This window comes from Quercus lobata, chromosome 2, assembly GCF_001633185.2.
Source record: "Quercus lobata isolate SW786 chromosome 2, ValleyOak3.0 Primary Assembly, whole genome shotgun sequence".
NCBI lineage: Eukaryota > Viridiplantae > Streptophyta > Magnoliopsida > Fagales > Fagaceae > Quercus > Quercus lobata.
Window position 1 is genome coordinate 38,681,197 of NC_044905.1, and position 21,580 is coordinate 38,702,776.

The 21,580-nt window shown below is 40.6% G+C and overlaps 3 protein-coding genes across 3 annotated transcripts; 1 reads left to right on the plus strand and 2 right to left on the minus strand.

Moving 5' to 3' along the window:
• LOC115964196 lies at positions 1 to 702 on the plus strand. Its single transcript, XM_031083556.1, has one exon. The coding sequence runs from the start codon at positions 1 to 3 to the stop codon at positions 700 to 702; it is 702 nt and encodes a 233-aa protein (XP_030939416.1).
• Positions 703 to 16,176: 15,474 nt separating this feature from the next.
• LOC115964214 lies at positions 16,177 to 16,731 on the minus strand. The gene is made up of 2 exons (XM_031083574.1): positions 16,600 to 16,731; positions 16,177 to 16,506 (listed from the first exon to the last, which is right to left on the minus strand). The coding sequence occupies exons 1-2, from the start codon at positions 16,729 to 16,731 to the stop codon at positions 16,177 to 16,179; spliced, it is 462 nt and encodes a 153-aa protein (XP_030939434.1).
• A 228-nt stretch (positions 16,732 to 16,959) lies between these two features.
• Positions 16,960 to 17,427, minus strand: LOC115964222. The gene has a single exon (XM_031083582.1). The coding sequence runs from the start codon at positions 17,425 to 17,427 to the stop codon at positions 16,960 to 16,962; it is 468 nt and encodes a 155-aa protein (XP_030939442.1).
• Positions 17,428 to 21,580: the final 4,153 nt, after the last annotated feature.

The following is a 21,580-nucleotide window of genomic DNA, read 5'->3' on the forward strand; positions in this document are numbered from 1 at the left end:
ATGAATATACTTATTTGGAATTGCAAAGGGACTATGAAGCCTTCATTTTGTAGTACCATTCGTGACTTAACCAATTTCCACTCTCCAGGCATTGTGGTGATAACTGAAACTCGCATAGGCGGCTCTAGAGCTGGTGAAATCATCCGCTTTCTACCCTTTGATGGCATTCATACAACTGACCCTATTGGCTACACGAGAGGAATTTGGCTTATCTGGCAAAAGAAGATGGTTGACATGGATGTCCTCACTACCACAAAAAAGGAAATTCAGGTTAAGGTAATTAACACTCCAACTTCTTGGCTACTATCATCTATTTACGGTAGTCCTAGGTTTGAGGAACGACAAGTTCTTTGGGACAATCTTTGTTATGTTTTTGTCCTCCATAATCTCCCCTGGGCTATTGTTGGGGATTTTAATGATGTGCTCAATGGATTAGAAAAGCTGGGTGGTAATCCGATTAATTTGCATCGTACTATGGCCTATAGAAACTGCAAGAATTTCTACAATATGATTGATCTTGGATTCTTTGAGCCCATCTTCACTTGGACTAACCGTAGGGAGATCACTGCCTTAATCCAACAAAGAATTGATAGGTGTTGGGCTAACCCCTCTTGGAATTTAGCCTTTTCTAAGGCTAATGTTACTCACCTGCCAAGAATAAGTTCAGACCACTGCTCTATTTTTCTTATGTCTAGCAGATAATCTCCAAAGTAAGCTGGAAAGGCCTTTTCATTTTGAGAAAATATGGATTGGCCACCCAGGGTTCCAGAAAGTAGTTGATAATGCTTGGAATCTGTCCTTAAGCCTCCAGTTAGCCATCTCTTCCTTTAAATCCCTTGCTACCTCCTAGAACAAGGAAGTTTTTGGAAACATTTTTGCCCAAAAAAGAAAGCTTCTTACCAGAATTGGAAGCCTTCAAAAGGCCTTGGCTTCTCGCCTTTTTGTATTTCTTATTTCTCTAAAGCAAGAGCTCTCTCTTGAGTATGTTGCTATCCTTAACCAGGAAAAGGAATTTTAGGCTCTTAAATCTAGGGTAGACTGGTAGATTTTTGGTGATAGAAAGACAGCCTTCTTCCACGTTAAAACCATCACTAAAAGGAAGCATAATAATATTAGGTGGATCAAGAACAACATAGGTGATTGGGTGGATTTGAAGGACCAAGTGATGGATATAATTCTGAAGGGCTTCATAGATCTCTATCAGTCACAGTATCTTACCTCCATCTCCCCTTTGGATTTTGAGGTTGACTGGGCTATCTCCCTCTCTGATGATGACTCCAGGAAACTTTCTTGCAACTTCACCAATCAGGAAATTCGCAGAACCATATTTTCCTTAAAGCCCTTCAAGGCCCCGAGCATGGATGGTCTTCATGCTAGCTTTTTTCATCATTTCTGGCACACGATGGGTCCATCTATTATTAAAGAGATCCAGTCCATCTTCTCCTCCAAAAAGGCCCCATCATACCTCAATCAAACTTTGGTGGTCCTTATCCATAGAGAAGATGGCCCTAAAACCCTTGGTCACTTTAGGTCGATTAGTTTATGCTCCACTGTCTACAAAACTGTCTCTAAGATAATTGTAAATAGAATCAGACCCCATATTCACCACCTTGTTGTTAGGATATGTGCCCTTTAAATCCTATTGTACGATGCTATGTATGACATAATGTTGTGATTAATAAAGTTGTTTTATTATTGTCAAAAATAATTATAACATGAATATTTGGACATTATCATATAGTCCATGAAATGCATAGTATGTGATTTATGTGATTTAATCACAGAAGATATAGGTCACAAGTTCTTTGTAAACTCAGAATTTTAGTTTGTAGTCAGTGATGAAATTGGGCATTTCATCTACAAAGACTATAACATATTAACTAAGATGATTTTTCTTGATCATAGAAGTAGAGACTTTTAATTGATATATTTTAAGTGTTAAGATATATTGAACTGGACCGCTGTGAGATTTATTATTCTACTAACAACTGTCAAATGAATAATAAATCTCACGACTTCTATTTACATCAACTCTTAATCCTGAGAGAATAATGAACCTGATCATGAAGTGTAAGTTGCTTTAATATATCAAGAATGAGTTCTAAAGTCACAATCAAAATCTCAGTATGTTGGGCAGCCACATTTATCATTGAAAGAACATATATTCTCAAGATGAAATTCATAATCTCTTAACGGAGATATAAAATATTCCCTTGAGATATGCTTAATGGGTTTGGTTATTCAGAGTGTTAGGCCTAACCACTTTACGAAGGAGTTACTAAAGTATATATTTATGAAATTGGATTTCATAAATATATGATGAATAACTTAAAGGATTAAACCGGGTACTCAAGGATTAAGATGTAGTAATCTTCAAAGTGACAGTCAATATACATGACTTTGTATTACTACGAATATTTTAATGAAGGGGTTGTATGTATAATAAAGTCTTGGGATATAATTTATTAATAAGGCCTAGAGTGCAATTATATTTATCTACAGTATTAAATATAATTAATGGTAATTTTGGGCTTGTCAAGTGTTGACAGAATAGCCCCAAAATCCATTAGAGCTAGTGTCTTATTTGTTCTCTTTTAGTCCCACTCCAAGCCACATACTAAAGCCCAATTGGAATGGCTCAAAATTCTAGCCTAATTAGATAATCAGTTATAAGGAGAGAAACATACAAAATTTTTTAAAAGAATGAAATTTGGAGTACACAAATAACAAAAAAACCCTAGTCTACCCCATGTACTCGAGCCCTCCAAGCTCCTGCTATCAACTAACTTCGCGAAGCCTTATCTTCTCTAGCTCTCCAAATCACGCAATACGCCCAATTGCATCCGCCAAGCCTCACCAGCTTCTTTTGGCAAATTCCCAAAACTTTCCAAGCTCCAAAACACTCTCTACACTCTGAAAAAGTGCGGGTTGTGTTTGGGTACAAATCTCCTATCAAGGTATGACAATGGGAGAGTGAAGGAGAAGAGGCTAGAATGATTTCTCACTAAGGATGAGTAGCTCTCTCTCTAAAAAATGGATGTGTGTTGTAGAAAACTTATCTAGGGTTTTTCTCTCTCAATGGCCTCCTTTACATTTGTGGGTAATGAGGGTATATATAGTATGGGTGAAGGGTAAGAAAGTCACTCTTAAAAATCCTCCAGGCAGAATGTTTCTTGATTACCTCGCGGGAAGGGCTTACCCGCAAGACACTCACGAAACTGACAGTTTGGCACGACTCTTCAACTTTCAGTCATATGCTTCTCATGTGGCTACTTCGCGGGTTAGCTTCTCGCGAAATCCACTTGATCTTCAATTAAGCTTGAGTCTTCACCAACTTAATACTAAACCCAATACAATAAAATCCCACAAACATTCAAGGAAACAAATTTATGTAATTACAAAATTTTTTGTCATTGAATAAGCCAACATAAAACATAGTTGTAAATCACGACTTTACAGTGTTTATGTGAGTGGAAGCCACTCTCTTATTCTCCCTTGAACACATACATATAAACTGATTGAGAGACCACAGTTCTTGGGCACAAGTGGAATTAGAGTGAAGATTAAGAGTATTTCCAAGTACTTCTAATCTTTGGTTTTGAATTTCACTACACCAAGGAACACTCTCTTATTCTTATATTCTGAAATTTACATAGTACATGTTATTAATTGCGAATGAAGTAAATCTGTTAATTTTCCACTGCGTATGTTTTGTATGCTACACAAACATGTATTTATCCAACACTTGTTTCCCCCCTTTAAGCTACTTTCATCCCGGGAATGAAAGACCCAAACAATATGATTATAGCCCAGGAAACACTCCATGGAAAAAATGAAAGGGAAGAAAGGCACCACGGCACTAAAAATTGATCTTGAAAAAATCTTTGATCGCCTTGAATGGAGCTTTATAAGGGAAACCCTCATCCGTTTTAACTTCCCATTGGATCTCATTGATTTAATCATGGACTGCATCTCTTAAACATTTGTGTCTGTTCTCTTCAATGGTGGCAAACTCCCTGCTTTCAATTCATCTCAAGGTATCCGCCAAGGAGACCCGTTGTCGCCATACATCTCATATTATGCCTAGAATACCTCGGGCTTCTTATTCATGAGAAAATAGTTGATTGAACTCAGAAACTCATCAAAGCATTCAGATCTAGTCCTGCCTTTTCTCATTTATTTTTTGCAGATGACCTTATCCTTTTCAGTCAAGCAACTCTTGAAAACTTCAATGCCATCGAGTATGTATTATCATCCTTTTGTACTCTTTCTAGTCAGAAAGTTAGTAAAGAGAAATCAATAATCCTCTTCTCAAAAAACACCCTTATAGAAGACAGGGATTCTATTTGCAGCTCCCTTGACATATTGGAAACAAAGAAATTTGATAAATATCTTGGTTTTCCCTTGAAGTTTGCAGACCATGGATCAAAATATTTTGAATTCATTATCCATAAAGTCCAAGACAAGCTCGTTGGATGGCAAGCAAGCCTTCTATCTCTTGCAGGTAGGAGAACTCTTATTCAATCCTCATCGGGCCCTATCCTTGATTATGTCATGCAAGGTGCCTTGCTCCTAGCAGGGTATGTTAGGAAATTGATCAAGCTAATAGAAATTTTTTTATAGGGCTCCAGCCTTGAAAAACAAAAGATGCACATGGTCAATTAAATCACAGTTAGTCTCCCAAAAGACCAGGGTGGAATGGGCATCTATGAATCAAAACCACGGAATCTACATTGCAGCTAAAGGTTTAAATGTTTTGAACCTCCCTTCTTCTCCCCTTTCCTAGATTTGGGAAGTAAAGGCTCCTCCAAAAATGTTGTTCTTTCTCTGGTTATGTTCTTACAACAGTATCCCCGTCCGAGAAGTATTGGGCTCAAAGGGTTTAAGTCTTGATCAAAGCTGCCCCATCTATAGGTCTCATCTCGAGTCAAGAGACCATCTCCTTAAAGAGTGCTCCTTCTCAGTGAGCTTTTGGAACCAGCTTGGGCCTCCCTCAAGCCTCTATTCCTCTTTTGGGCTCCCTTTCCAGGAATGGATCCATGCAAACTGCACATCCAGCCTTGATTCTCGGCACCACCACATCCCTTGGTCCCTTTTATTCCTATTTGGAATCTGGTTTTTATGGATAAATAGAAATTGTGTGACTCATCAAGCTAAGCAAGCAAACCCCTCACTCTCCAAGGAATGTATTGCCAAAGCTTGAGAGTTCCCTTTCCTCACAGCCCTAAACACTTGTTCTGCCCCAAAATCTAAGACCAACACCAGATGCGTTAAACCAGCCCTTCATTGGTTGAAGCTAAACAATGATGCCTCCATTCTCGTTAATGATGCGGTTGCTGGTAGATTAATCCGAGATTCTGATGGTATTTGGGTTCAAGGATTCTCTAGAAAGATAAGCACCTCCTCAGTCCTTATGGTTGAACTTTGGGCATTGAGGGATGGTCTTCACATGGCCAAAAACCTGAATATCCAAAAGCTTATAATTAATGTTGACTCCATTGAAGTAGTTAACCTTATAACTTTTAATTGTATCATTAATAGACTAATGCAACCACTTGTGGCTGAATGCAAGGCCATTCTCTAAGCTATCCCTTAAGCCCATCTCCTCTACTACTACAAGGAGGCTAACAAGGCTGCTGACTCTCTAGCTAAACTGGGAAGACTGCAGGAGGAACCTTTTGTTTGTTTTGTAACTCTCTCCGCCGCCGCCCGCCCCCACCCCCCCAATTTTAGATGTACTTGCTTTTGACAACTCTAATAGCAATCCCCTTGTAATTAACTCCCGCCTTTCTGCAGTTTAGTGTTTTTTAATGCATCTTTGTTAACCACCAAAAAAAAAAAAAAAAAAAAAAAAAAAAAGAACTTTTGTAGTTCCCTTATTGATATTGTCTGTTTTTATTGTAGCGTTTGATGATTGAAACATGACGCTTTTGTGTTTCTACTTCTAACTCATTTTTCACATTTCATTTCTTTAGCTATATAATAATACTAAGACGGAAATACTATTTTGGTCCTTACATTTTGACCTTATTCCCATTTTGGTCCCTACTTTTTTATTTTACCACCTTTAGTCCCAAAATGAAAAACGCGTTTCATTTTGGTCCCTACCGTTACTTCACTAACGGAAAAATCTTACTTGACAAATGGAGTATACATTTGGCACACTAAATACTGATGTGGCTAATAAAATAATATTAAATTTTTTACCACGTCAGCATCCAGTTTAAAATATTTAACTTATCAATTTTAACAAAATAAAAAAGAAAAAAAATAAAATCAAAAAAATATTTGAATTTTGATTTGGTATCATCCTCAACAAGAAGACAAGCCCAAATTTAATCACAAGAACACACACTTAGATTTTCTAGGATTTTCTTACCCTTTCTTGTCAACCAAACACAAAAAACATAAACACAAATAGATCTCACATTTTCTAGGATTTTCTTACCCTTTATTGTTAACCAAACACAAACACAAGCAGAAACTAATCTCCAACAAGAACACCAAAATATCTCAAACCCAGCAATCAGCAATCAACAAAGCCACCCCAGATTTTCTAGGATTTTCTTAACCTTTCTTGTCAACCAAACACAAAAAACACAAACACAAATTGATCTCAGATTTTCTAAGATTTTCTTACCCTTTCTTGTTAACCAAACACAAACACAAACATAAACTGATCTCTAGCAAGAACACCAAAACATCTTAAACCAAGCAATTAGCAATCAATCGGAAATCCACCTAAGAAAGCGATCAGAGCTTTGACTTTGACGTCTTTCGCCATTTTCAACCAGCGGTTCTTGTTGAGCGAAGGGTTTCCGTTGAGCTCCATAAAGAATTTCTTCCTACGGCGTCGTTTCTTGGTAGGCGGATCGAGCTCGATTGGGCTGGGTTTGGTCAGGTTAGGGTTTTGAGGCAGTTCATCTTCTTGAACTAGGTCAGAAGAGTCATCTTGGGAGTTCGAAACAGGGGATTTGGGTGGTTTTTTGGGAGGTGAGGTTTAGGGATTGGTTTCTAAAGGGGTTTACCAGTATCAAATATCAATGTTAATTTATTATGGTTCCATGTGGGTTCCATGAAAGTTCTGGGGAAGAACACGTGAACAAGTTCTTCCGAAAATTTTAATGAAGGAATAAAAAAATTTATTTAATTATCTTATTTTATTTTTAAAAAATTTAGTAAAAACATGAAAATATGTTTTTTTAATTATTATTTTATGCTGTCATGTAATTTTTAAATGCGAAATAAAAATTTTAATATTATTTTATTGGCCACGTCAGCATTTAGTGTGTTAGATATATACTAAGTTTGCCACGTAAGATTTTTCCGTTAATGAGGTAACGGTAGGGACCAAAATGGAATGCGTTTTTCATTTTGGGACTAACAGCGGTAAAATAAAAAAATAGAGACCAAAATAGGAATAGGGTCAAAATGTAGGGACCAAATAGTATTTCCGCCTAATACTAATAATACAATAACAAAATTTAGTTACAAAATTAGTTGTAACTTTAGGTTACAACCTTATTCAATATCTTTTTATTGAAGGTGAATTTTGACAAATCCACCATTGAATCACATATCCTTCTTATATTCATTATGCTTTCAAAATTTCTAGAAAATTAAATATCAATAGCTATGTCATCAATAAATTATTCAAATTGCTAGTTTTTGTAGTTTACAATTATCTACAAAATATAAGCTTATAGATCATATAGTAAGTTGTAGGGACTAGATTTGGAGCCCAAGCCCGGACTGTATGGAATCTTGGTCCAAAGAGCCCAATACAATGAATGTTTGTAGAGTATGGGTCAAAGAACTAGGCTAAAATGAGTTAAGCAACGGCTTGCAAGAGATTTAGGAATAAATAAACACGGAATAAAATATGTCACGGTCAAAGGACTTTCTGTCCGAGGAGGCTAGAATTTTTACTTATCATTACAGATCACCACATTAGGGTTCTTTTACATGCTCCCTCCTTTCTTCCCCCTTTTTCTCTCTTTTTCTTCTGCCTCCTCTTTTTGGGAGCTTTTCTACATTATATAGTTTATCTCTGATTATCTGGACCTTACACTTGTTGGTCACCTGGACTCCTACTTGAGCACCTATCCCATCAGACATCCCTTTCAGTCCTTTGTGAGTTGCGGGAGCCAAGGCAGTATTGTTCAGGGGTCTTCTCCACATTAATGCGGCCAGAAAAACAGTTGTAGTGCATTTAATGTGGTGATGGCAGCCTTTCCATAGATATTTTGAGTTTTCTTCCTTTTCACGTGTTCAGGAAGTGTGCTTCAACAGTTTGAATATACATTTGCTCCGGACTTTCAGCGTCCGAGGAGAAGTTCCTCCTCGGACTTACTTTCTTTGTCTCTAATGATAAGGCTTGTAACGTAGATCATCTAAGTCACGTTTGTCTCCTCGGATTTGCTAGTGTCCTCAGACAAGCCCAAGGCCCAACTTGTTACTTTGGGCTACAGCCCCCCCTACAATAGCCCCTCAAAACTCCGGTTTTTACCTCCATCCGAGGAGAAAAGCGGGGTTTTGATTTTTTTAAGGGATAAGACCAATTAATTTTTGGTTCACACATGTGGGAGTGGTTGCTTCTGATGCGTTGTAGATTACGAGGCGTTATAAATTGCTCCAGGCGGCTTTGTGTTCCCCACATCTACCAGCAAAGCGTGGATCTAACGACTGACATTCCTCCTAGAATTTTGAGCGGGAGTAACCTTCCCCTTCCTCTCTTGCTATATAAAGCCTTGAGGGAACTCTTTTTGCCTTTCTTTTTTACGAACATTCAAGAACTCCAGAGAACTTCAATGCCCAGTCTTCATAAACGTTCCAGACCTTTGAATTTCCATAGCCATTTCCGTGAGAAGTTTTTCCTTAAGAAGATCTCTAAGAGCTTCGGAGATTATTGTACAAATACCCGTAAGTTCTCATTCCTCTTCATTACCCCATTTTCATCTCGGCCTTCCTTCTCGGCCCGTTAGTTCATCTAGATGGGTAAATTCAAGCGTTTAGTAGATACACTGGCCACCATGGAGGCTTTTAGAGCTAGGTACCACATCCTGCAAGGGGTGGTTTTGGGGTATTGTCCTCCGAAACGAGTACTGACTGATAGGGACGTGGGTCAAGTTGTCATTCCCATGATTGCTTTCATAGAGGGAGGAATGATGCTTCCCATGCGTAGGATTACCCGAGATTATTTGCTTAACCATAGGTTGACACCACATCAGTGCGCCCCTAACATATTTAGGGTCTTTGGCAGCATAGATGCCCTGAACAAGCAAATGGGCTTAGGCCTCATATGGCACGACGTGGTTCACATGTACGAGTGCCATCATCTTGCCAAAGCGGGGTACTACCTTAAATCTCAGTCCGACATCGTTAAGCTAATCTCCTGTCTTCCTAAGTCCAATAAGAGTATGAAGGATGACTTCCTTATTGCCTCGGGGGAGTGGAGCGACGGTCTTCATTGTCCAACTCGGGTAGGAGATCCAGGTGCGGTACCTTAGGATCAATCCTTTGGGAAGGGGGTTTAACCTTTTAGTTTCATTTCCTTCACTTGAAAATTCAAACTTCTTCTTTTGTTTTTTGCAATCTAACTACAATTTCCTTCTCAACTGTTTTGCAAATAGAGCCCACGTTGCTCCTCGGCTGAGCCATACAAACATCCAAGCCCTGAACTACCTCCTGAGGTCAAAAATCTTTGTTCACGAGGACGGGCAACTGCGTGCTGCTCATTTGATTTTGGGCTATGAACCTTTGTCCCACGTTTTCTTGGACGTCGGCCAATCAATAAGAGCCGGTAGCCCGAGGTTGGCCAGGATTGACATGTCGAAGCCAGGATTTTTGTCTCCAAGGGACCTTCCGCCGGTTGCCTTGCCCATCTTTCAGAATCCTCAACCAGCTGCACAGCCACCTCCACAAGACAATCCCGGAGCTGCAGCGTTTGTTGAAGAGGAGACTGAATCATCTCGTCTTTCTCTAGAAGAGGAGATAGACGAGTTCTATTTTGAGGAGGATATTCCAAAAACTCCACTGATCGAACTCTCGGACGCTGAGGGCGAGCCAGATAGAAACTTCGTAATCGGGGCTCCTCTTTTCGTTATTGCCTGCCTGGACGATTCTTCTGACGAAGAGGTAGACAACATGGCCTCGAACAAAGGAAAAATTTTGCGGGAGCTGATGGCTGCTTGGGGTAAAGGGCAAACCTCGAAGGCGCCCACTAAGTCCCAAATCCCCTCCGACCTTCCTCCTGCTTCCCCCACAGATTTCTGCCGATCTCGGCCTGAAGGTTAATCTCGACCTAAAGAAGAAAAGGCCAGTAGAGTCCCTCGAGGAAGGCGAGATGGGTCCTCACCAAGGCGCTAAACAGCAAAAGGTGACCCGAGAGCCTCGGGACAAAAGGACTCCATCTGTGGAGAGTCGAGACGAGCTGGAACGGGCTGAAGTGTGCATCCCCCCGCGCACTTGGAGCCCTTGGCTCGAGGTGGACGGAGCAGCGATTCCTTTCAACGCCTCAGTCCGAAAGTACAACAAGGGCCGAGCAGGTTACATCGCTGAAGCCCTGGAGCAGCCCATGCTCCTTCCCAGGGACATGGAAGCTTACAAGCGCTTTTCACAAGGTGAACTCTTCCTGTCTCTGAAGAGGGATCTTGCGATGGTAAGGCAATTTATTCTTTTATGAGCAGGATTATCAAGTTATACTATATTCTAACTCATGTCATCTTGTCATTTTTGGGCAGATTACTCAGCAGGTCTTTATGGCTGAGGAATGGTGTCGCGACAACCACAAGTTGGCTGACGCTGAAGCCATTTCTCGTGCCAAGGTAGAGAAGACCCTAGGGGCCCTCAAGCAGGAGCATTATGAGTTGGTTAAAAAGCTCAAGAAGGCGGAGACAGGATGTAGGAATGCTGAGGCTGGCCTGAAGACCGCAGAGAAACAAGCTGAAAACCAACGCCAGCTACTGCACGTGACTGAGATCAACCTTGCTACTAAAAAGCAAGCCGTTCTGGATCTCAAGACTGCATTGCAGAAAGCTAAGGTAGAGGTCCAGCTAGCCAAGGAAGCAGTCGAGGCCGAGAAGAGGGCTGCCTACCAGCTTGGATTGGAGGAGACGGAAGCGAGGCTTACCGAGGAGTTTTCAGATGTATGCAGGGACTATTGCAGCATTTCATGGGCTCAAGCTCTTAACGCTGCAGGTGTCCTTCCAGATTCTGCAATGAGGTTACCCGAAAATGTCTTCTACCCTCCAAAGATCCGGGAGGTCCCTGTTGATGCCCCTGAAGCTTCCGAGCAGCCTGCGGCTATTCCTGATGCCATCCCCATAGCCGAAATTACCAGGGGCTCTGGCCAGGTCACTGTCCAGAGCGAGGATGCTGAGGGAGAAAAGGGTTTAGGTAAGGGCAAAGGGAAGAAGCCCTCCTCCAAGTCCAAGGATCCTTCCAAGGAGACAGTCACTGAGGCCGAAGGTCATGGGGTTGGCCCTGAAGCCAAGGATGTTCCTCCTCCTTAGCCAGGACAAAAAGAAGATCCCCCTGCTGAGGCTTTGCACCTAGGATTTTTATTTTCCACTTTTTTTTGTATCATTTTGAATGGAAGTTGTATTGTATTTGTGTTTTTCAAAGACTTCTCATCCAAAAGCATTGTATTGTGTCTGGTTATTAATATAAATGTTCTTCTTCTCATTTTTATTTTTCTGCTTGACGTTGATGGGATTTTATTGCATTGTTTCAAGTCAATGTGACTATTTCTTTAGTTGAAGTTTATAACAATATTTTGCCAATATAACCAAGTGAGAAGAGTAGGACTGTGCGATAAACTTTAAGTAGTAAAGGCTGCCGTGCGAGACTTTGGTTATGTTTAAAACTGCATAGAAGTCCTAAGTTGCTAACTTCCCCTAAGCCTGTGGTCCGAAGAGTCATGCAGGACTTAGGTTCTGTTTAAAACTTGGATAGATGCCATAAGTTGTTAATTTCCCCTGAGCCTGTGGTCCGATGAGCCATGTAGGGCTTAGATTCTGTATAAAACTTGGATAAATGCCATGAGTTGTTAATTTCCCCTAAGCCTGTGGTCTGAGGATCTATGCAGGGCTTAGATTCTGTTTAAAACTTGGATAGATGTCATAAGTTATTAATTTCCCCTGAGCCTGTGGTCTGAGGATCCATGCAGGACTTAGGTTCTGTTTAAAACTTGGATAGATGTCATAAGTTGTTAATTTCCCCTGAGCCTGTGGTCCAAGGAGCCATGCAAGACTTAGGTTCTATTTAAAACTTGGATATATGCCATAAGTTGTTAATTTCCCCTGAGCCTGTGGTCCGAGGATCCATGCAGGACTTAGGTTCTGTTTAAAATTTGGATATATGCCATAAGTTGTTAATTTCTCCTGAGCCTGTGGTCCGAGGATCCATGCAGGACTTAGGTTCTGTTTAAAACTTGGATAGATGTCATAAGTTGTTAATTTCCCCTAAGCATATGGTCTAAGGATCCATGCAGGACTTAGGTTCTGTTTAAAACTTGGATAGATGTCCTAAGTTGTTAATTTCCCCTAAGCCTGTGGTCCAAGGAGCCATACAGGACTTAGGTCCTGTTTAAAACTTGGATAAATATCATAAGTTGTTAATTTCCCCTGAGCCTGTGGTCCGAGGATCTATGCAGGACTTAGGTTCTATTTAAAACTTGGATAGATATCCTAAGTTGTTAATTTCCCCTAAGCCTGTGGTCCGAGGAGCCATGCAGGACTTAAGTTCTGTTTAAAACTTGGATAGATAGAAACCAGCTGAAAGACGCGCAGTTATCACAAGATATAATATAGGTAAAGCTGCTTTTATTAATAATAATACCTTCTTAGGTTATTTACATTCCATGGGCGGGGTATAGCTCTCTCATCTAAGTCTTCCAAATAATATGCACCTATATGCACATATTCCTGCCACTGAGGTGATGCGATATGGGTCTTCCCAGTTAGGTCCCAGCTTTCCTCAGGATGGGTTCTTGGTGCTACCCAAAATCTTCCTCATCACAAGGTCACCTAGCCCTAGTGGCCTTAGTTTTACATTGGCATCGTACCCCTGCCTGAGCTTTTGGTGGTAATAGGCCAATTGGATCATTGCCTTTTCTCTTCTTTCCTTGATTAAGTCTAGATTTCTTTCTAGCAACTCATCGTTGTTACTTGGGGTAAAGGTGCCGGTTTTCAATGTTGGGAAGGTAGTTTCCAACGGGAGTACAGCCTCGGCCCCGTAAGTCATCGAAAAAGGAGTTTCTCCTGTTGATTGTCGTGGCGTAGTTCGATAGGTCCATAGGACGTGTAGGAGTTCTTCCACCCATTTTCCCTTTGCATCATCCAACCTCTTTTTTATCCCGTTAACTATGACCTTATTTACAGCCTCGGCTTGCCCGTTTCCTTGGGGGTAGGCCGGAGTGGAATATCGGTTCGTAATTCCAAAGTCGCAGCAATATTTCCTGAAGGTCTTGCTATCAAACTGAAGGCCGTTGTCCGAGATGAGGGTGTGAGGAATTCCGAAGCGTGTAATGATATTCCTCCAGATGAATTTCTTTGCATCCACGTCCCTGATGTTGGCTAAAGGCTCAGTTTCGACCGATTTGGTGAAGTAATCTGTGCCGACTATCAAATATCGCTTGTTTCTTGCTACTTTCGGGAAAGGGCCGACAATATCCAGATCCCATTGAGCGAATGGCCAAGGACTGGAAAGAGGGTTAAGGACTCCTCCCGGTTGGTGGATATTTGGGGCAAATCTCTAGCATTGGTCACACTTCTTGACATATTCTTGGGTCTCTTTCTGCATGCTCGGCCACCAGTACCCTTGAGTGAGGGCTTTGTGTGCCAGCGATCTTCCTCCTGTGTGGCTCCCACAAATTCCTTCATGCAATTCTTCGAGTAACATCTCTGATGCTTCTGGGTATACGCATAATAAATATGGCCCAGAATAGGAGCGCTTGTATAGTTTGTGATCCCTTGACAACCAGAACCGAGGAGCTTTTCTTCGTACTTTCTCAACTTCCGATTTCTCTTCGGGCAATACATCATCTTTGAAATCACTATGGGATCCATCCAGCTCGAACTCACTCTGACCTGATGGATTCGGACCATATCCCTTTTGATTACATCTACCTTGCATAAATCCTCGACAAGGATGATTCGAGGTAAATCTTGTTCCGAGGACGTGGCGAGCATGGCCAATGAATCTGCATGTGTGTTCCCACTTCTAGAGACATGCGTCAAGTTGAAAAATTCAAAGTCTGATTGCAAGCATTTGACTTGACCAAGGTATTCCTGCATTCTCACATCCTTAGCCTCCAACTCGCCCCTCACCTGGCCTACAACCAGTCTGGAATCCAAGAATGCTTTTATTGCTTTTCCCCCCATTTTTTGTACCATGGCCATTCCTTGCAACAAAGCCTCATACTCGGCTTCATTGTTGGTAGCCGAGAACCCGAGCCTTAATGATTTTTCCATGGTAATCTTCTCAGGTGATATTAGAACCAACCCTACCCCAGATCCCCTTTGGTTTGCCGTGCCATCAACGTAGACTTTCCACTGTGGGGCTCCTTGTGCAAAGATTGTGCCAACCGATTTTCCATCCATGTTTTCGTCCTCTGCTACTGCTTCTACTGGGGGTTCAGCAAATTTGGCTATTAAATCAACAAGAACTTGGCCCTTGATAGAGGTCCAAGGCATGTATTTAATATCGAAAGCTCCTAGGAGCGTGCTCCACATGGCAATTCTTCCTGTGTAATCGGCGCTCCAGAGCACTAACCTGAGGGGAAGTTGAGTCAGGAGAACAACCGTGTATGCCTGGAAATAGTGGGGGAGTTTCCATGTGGCATGTACTACTGCAAGAATTGCCTTCTCCAATGGTAAATAACGCATCTCGGCCTCATGTAACGATTTACTTACATAGTAAACTGGCCGTTGTACGCCGTTGTTAACCCGTATTAACACCAGGCTCACAGCGTGAGGGGCCACCGCTATGTAGGCAAACAGAACTTCGTCGGCCTCAGGGCTAGACATGATGGGTGGCCGCAACAGGTATTCTTTAAGTTGCTGGAACGCTAAGGCACAATCCTCGAACCATTCAAATCCCTTCCACTTGTTCATCAGGAGGTAGAAAGGACGGCATCGGTCAGTAGATCGGGAAATAAACCGATTTAATGCCGCGATCATTCCAGTGAGTTTTTGGACTTCTTTTGGGTTCCGAGGAGCTTGTAGGTTATGAATTGCTTTGATTTTGTCTGGGCTCACCTTTATTCCCCTGTGAGTTACCATATAGCCTAAAAATTTGCCGGACCCAACACCAAATGAGCACTTAGAGGCATTGAGACGCAGTTTGTGCTCTCTTAGGATGCCAAAAATGACTTCAAGATCTCTCACATGCTCGGATACAACTTTACTTTTTACTACCATATCGTCTATGTAGACTTCAATACTCTTACCTAGTTGTGGTTCGAACATTCTGGTCATCATCCTTTGGTAGGTAGACCCTACATTCTTTAAACCGAAAGGCATCACTTTATAATGGTAGTTTCCAACGGGTGTCATGAAAGCTGTTTTTTCTTGATCTTCTAGGGCCAGTGGTATTTGATGATAACCCTGGAAAGCATCCAGGAAGCTCATTCGAGGGTGGCCTACAGTTGCGTCTACCAACCGGTCTATCCGAGGTATTGGGAACGGGTCTTTTAGGCACGCCTTGTTCAAGTCCATGAAGTCTATGCAGACTCGTCATTTCCCGGTTTTCTTTTTTACCACTACTGTATTTGCCAATCACTCGAGGTAAAAGACTTCTTTGATAACCCCTGCCTTTTTCAGCTTCGTCACTTTATCCTTAACAGCGTCGGCATGCTCTTTTGACGGGCGTCGGGGTGGTTTCTTTTTGGGAATAGAGGATGGGTTAACATTTAGGTAGTGGCAAATGAGATTCGGATCAACCCTCGGGGCATCATAAGCGTCCCATGCAAGTACGTCAATATTTCTTCTCAGAAACCCAATCAATTCCTCTCTCTCTCGGAGAGGTAGTTCCGAGCCGACTTGAAAGAATCTCTCTGGGTCGTTGTCAACAGTAACCCTTTCTAGACTTTCGCATTTTATCTCCTCGGCTGGCTCATCAACGGGTACTGCCGAGGTGGCTGATTGACAAGTCCTTTCTTACAGAAGCCGAGGGTTATGCACTAGATAGGCGTGAGATGGCAGCCACCATGCATTGCCTAGCCATGGCTTGATTTCCCCCAATCTCCTCCACTCGGCCCTCTGACGGGTATTTTACCTTCTGGTGAAGCGTAGAAGAAATGGCTCCCAGGGCGTGGAGCCAAGGTCTGGCCACTCTGGCCGTGTACGGTGAGTAGGCGTCGACTACGATAAAATCCACCTCCACCACCTCTGATCCGGCCTGTATGGGCAGTCTGATCTGGCCCTTTGGTGTGACAGTCTTCCCTTCGAAACTTACCAAAAGGGAATCATACGCCATTAGATCCTCGGGCTTTAGGTTCAGCCCCTTGTACAGATCAAGGTACATTACTTCCACAGCACTGCCCTAGTCTACCAGTACTCTCTTCACGTCAAACCCTTCAATCCTAAGTGTAACTACCAAAGCATCGTCATGGGGTTGGATGGTTCCAATCTTATCCTCATCCGAGAATCCCAACACAGGTGAGCTCCCCTTCTTAGACCTTTTGGACTCCCTATCACTGTCCTCAGTGGAAAGCCAAGCCACAGACATTACCCTGGAGGGAAAAAAGCTGGTTCTCCCCGGAGCGGCAAGGATGACATGTATCGTACCCATGGGAGGTCTTAAAGATACGTCTTTCCGGGGTTCTTGGATTGCCTAAGCCAGATGACTGCTAGAAGGGTGTAAGAAGTGCCGCAATTTTCCTTCTCGGACCAACTGATCCAGGTGGTTCCATAGATTCCTGTAGTCTTCGGTGGTATGTCCGTGGTCTTGGTGGTACTAACAATACAAACTCTGGTTGCGTTTTGAGGAGTCTCCGGTCATTTTATTCGGCCACTTGAAGAAAGGCTCGTTCCTGACTTTCTCCAAAACCTGTTGCACCGACTCTCTGAATACGGCATTAACGGCTTGCATGTTGGTTAGTCCAGATTGTCTCGCAAAGTCTCTTCTCGGATGGTTACTATTGTATCGTTCCGACCTATAATCATTCCCCTTATGAGGGATGATCTTCTCCTTTCCTTTCCCTTGTAGTTGGTCCTCTTCCACCCTTTTGTATTTGTCAATTCTGTCCATAAGTTGACGAATGCTAGTAACAAGTTTACCAGTTAGGGACCTCCTTAAACAATGCTCAGTGGGGAGACCACTTTTAAACGTGCTAATGGCGACGTCGTCGTGGTTATCATCCATCTCGTTGTACATCTTCCAATACCTATCCGAATATGCCTTTAAAGTTTTCCCTTTGTGCATGGATAATGATAACAACGAACTCAAAGGCCGAGGAACCCTGCTGTTCATAATAAAACAAGAGCAAAAAGCTTGGGTGAGCTGCTTATAGGAATCTATGGAGTTCGTCTTCAAACTGTTGAACCACCTCATCGCCACGGGTCCCAAACTAAACGGAAAACCTTTGCACATCAAAGCCTCATTTCAAGAATGAATAGCCATTCTTTAGTTAAACTGGCTCACGTGCTCCACAGGGTCTGTTCGGCCATTGTAAATGGTAAACGTAGGTTGGTGGAAACGCCGTGGTAGTCCAGCCCCTTCTATCCTGTGCGTGAAGGGTGACCAAGAGATCTAATCCAGAGCTTTGTTCATGGTATCATTACCCAGACACTTACTAGACGGGCTCTTATGTCTCCGTTCATGACGCTGCTCTTGTTCATAGGAGAAGGTTTCACTTGGGGGAGTTCTTGATCTCCGCCTGTAACTGACATCCTCCTCCTCATTAGAGGATATGTCGGAGTTGGAAGGGGACCGCCTTTGCTGTGCATGGCGCAACCTCTTTTTCAGGTCGTCTATCTCCCGCTGCATGGCCTAATGGTTGTTTTGCCTTTGGGATATGCGACTACCTACTTAGGAGTGGCTTTGGCTCGTCTGAGTAGTATGTACACTTCCCTCTCGGTTCCTTCCATTGCCCAGATTTGGCTCAGGGTCAGGAGGGTTATTCTACCGCTGAGGCCCAATGGGTTCTGTCTGCTGAGGATCAGCTTGGCGTGGATTTTCTTGGTGTGGACCTGATCTTGCCATGTTTAACCGTCGTACTCACTAACACTCAAGTTCCTTCCCACAAACAGCGCCAATTGTAGGGACTAGATTTGGAGCCCAAGCCCGGACTGTATAGAATCTTGGTCCAAAGAGCCCAATATAATGAATGTTTGTAGAGTATGGGTCAAAGAACTAGGCTAAAATGAGTTAAGCAACGGCTTGCATGGGATTTAGGAATAAATAAACACAGAATAAAATATGTCACGGTCAAAGGACTTTCTGTTCAAGGAGGCTAGAAGTTTTAACCTGTATATCAAGAGCATAAAGAACATGCAATTCAACGGTTAGATTTTCAAAATATATAATAATATTTATTTTATTGAGTAAGGTTGTAGTCGAAGGCTACAACCAATTTTGTTGCTAAATTTTGTCCATAATGTAATTGGTTTCTTAGTTAACTTACCAAAAAGAACTTTGTTGGTACTGTCCCTTCTCCATTATGATTTTTTTTTTTTTTTTTTGGGAAATAAAAATTAAATTAAATAACCCACAAAAAAACACACACACACAAATAACCTTCATATTCAAAGTTTGTTTTAATCTTTTTCAGTGAACTAATTTCCAAATGCTTCAATGGTAATCACCGATATTTTCTGCACTGGCAACAATATTAATTTTAAAAATTCCATAAATTATAGAATTATTAATTCTAAGTTTCATGTCTTTTGGTGTTTAGATGTACTTAAATTAGGCTAGAGTAAAATTTCTATCTTATATTAAAAAAAAAGCATTTGATAGGGTGCCATTTTTTTTTTTTTATCATTTTAGTCTGAAGTTGATAATGCATGTTAAAAAATTTTGTTGGGAAATATCTTCTCCTTTTATCTCCAAAGTGTAATTGGCCCAACCAAATAAAAAATATATATATATAATAATAATAATAATAAAGGGTAATTATACTTCTCTCCCTTAAGATTTGGGAGAATAACACTCCACCTCAAACCTGAGGAGAAAAATCACTTTCTCCCTTAAGACAAAAAATTCATTAAATTGATGTAAAAAATGTTGTGCACTAATTTGCCCTTTGCTTAAAGCTAGGTTCTCAAAATTATCCTTCCTTTCAGAATTAAAATCTTTTTTTTTTAATTTTAATTAAAGAGTATTTTAAAATATCCCCTACGACTTTTGATTTTTTTTCTTTTCTATTTTCAATGGACTATGGAGAGATTGGCTCTTTCAAGTGTTCGGTGCTTGATAAACTTTGCATTTTGATTCTAAATTTGTTTATTTAGAAATTGTTTTTCTAATCATGGTTAAACTTTGGGAAAAATAATCTTATAGAAATTTAGAATATTCCATTACAAATATAAACAGAAAGGGGGGAGTGCTATTTTCTTCAAATCTCAAGGGTGGAGGGTATTTTTTTCATCCAAATTTAGAGTAGAGTGTCATTCCACCAAACCTCAAAGGAGGGGAACGCAATTATCTCAAAAAATTATTATATGTTTTCACCATAAAATTTTATCCTATTTGTAATGTGTATCCTCCCCCAAACTATCAATTCGTTAGATTAGCACTTTAATTTGAGAGAATTGTTTCAAATTGTCAGTATTCCTAAATATCTAAATTATTAGTGTTAAATGATAGTATGGAAATGGACACATATGTACTACACATGTGATATCGGCCACAAAACAACTCTTGGGTCCCAAAAATATTATCACCAAAATTACTAATCCAAAATAGCAAGCATACACAAGAATACAAATAGTTACAAGGAAAACCCTTTCTCCTTAAAGGAAAAAATCACTGGACAAACTCTGAATCATTTCACTATTATCAAATCAATTATAATAATTCTCAAATTTACACCTAACTTGAGAGCTACCCAAATACAATAATCAATCATCTTGTGTATGTCTCACGGCTAAAGAAAAATCTCTTTATTTTCTTTGTTGTGTCACACACTCTCTTTGCATCCTACGGTTGAAGAAAAATCTCCTTATTTTTGTTTGCTTTCACACACGCACTACATCACTACGGTTTCTTCTTCTTTTTCTTCCAACGGTTCACTCTTGGTTGCTCTCTTTTTTCTTTTCACGCAACTTTCATTGGATGCATTTAGTCTTCGTCTTTCTTCACTTTTCAACATCAAATAAAACTTTAAAAATTCTACTTGATTTGTGTGCTTTACAAAAAACATTGTCAAACAAACCCAAACTTTTTTGTCTACCTCCTTGAGTTATCTTCCAAGCAAAAAATCCATTTTTTCTCCCTTGGTTTCACACAATATTTCCTTTTCTCATAGAAAAGACCCTTGGGCTGAAGCCATAAAATTCTCTATAACATTGTCTATTTATAAGACTTCAATTTCCTATTCCTTTGTGGACAATGAATATAATTTATTTTTTACAAGGAATAGACTTTCCTTCCACACTAAGGAAACCACAAAAAAAAAATATATATATATATATATATATATAAAATAATAAATAAATAAATAAATTTTCCTTCTTCAACTATCAACTAATCACATTTAGAATTAAATGCAATTTCCCAACAATTACACACAATAGTTCTAGGAATTCGAGATGGCCAAAATACCCTCCCATATCTTCTCTTCTCACTTCTTATCTTTGGGCGTGGTTGCAATTCAATGCATTGTGGATTTCAATGATTGACTGATGTTATGGAACGTATGGATTTAGGAGGAGTTTGAGGTTGGTGGGTTAAATGATTGGTCGAGTGTTGAGAGATGGGTGGTGGGTTGGCCAATGTAGTGATAAGGGGGTTGAAGCTTCATGAGTTTAGTGAGAGAGAGGTTTCCTTTGCTCGAGATTTTATCAATGCCTGGAAGAGTAAAGAGGAATTAGGTGATGTTTTTTTGGGTTGAATCCAATCCTACTTTGCTTGCTGTTAGAGAGGCCAAGAAGCTTAATTTATCCCAGGTTTATTCTTAAAAGGCTAACCTTACCCAAGGTTGAACATCTTTTATTAAGTTGAATAAGATGAGTGAAAAAAAAGCTCATGAAGTATAACATATCATGTGTATACTCCAATGATAAGTATTTTTTAGTAACCCTTGGGATTACTATAAGACAAGCAATGACCATTTTATTTGGGATTATAACCAAAAATAAAAACTGTCTACTTTACTCCTTAATAATGTTCACAATCTGAGGCTTTTAAAAAAATATATATATGTTTGAATATAATCACCTTTTTGCTTAATACAGCTCTAAAATCGTTACCAAATGCAAATAATTTCACCTTTCCCCATTGGGAGGACCTGCAATTAACCATTTCTCAAATTGGAATAGAGACATCCCAAAAATTAAGAGTTGGAAGAGGTGAGAGAGAGAGGGGAGGAAAAGGGCCAAGAAGAAGCAGTGAGATGACCGATAAACCTCTACCA

Excerpts from the sequence above, each read along its gene's own strand:
- LOC115964196 (XM_031083556.1), top strand. The coding sequence starts at position 1 with ATGAATATACTTATTTGGAATTGCAAAGGGACTATGAAGCCTTCATTT.
- LOC115964214 (XM_031083574.1), bottom strand. The coding sequence starts at position 16,731 with ATGTCTGTGGCTTGGCTTTCCACTGAGGACAGTGATAGGGAGTCCAAA. Across the intron at positions 16,507-16,599 it reads AACCCCATGACGATGCTTTG|GGGCTGAACCTAAAGCCCGA; the intron begins GTAGTTACACTT and ends GATCTGTACAAG.
- LOC115964222 (XM_031083582.1), bottom strand. The coding sequence starts at position 17,427 with ATGCACAAAGGGAAAACTTTAAAGGCATATTCGGATAGGTATTGGAAG.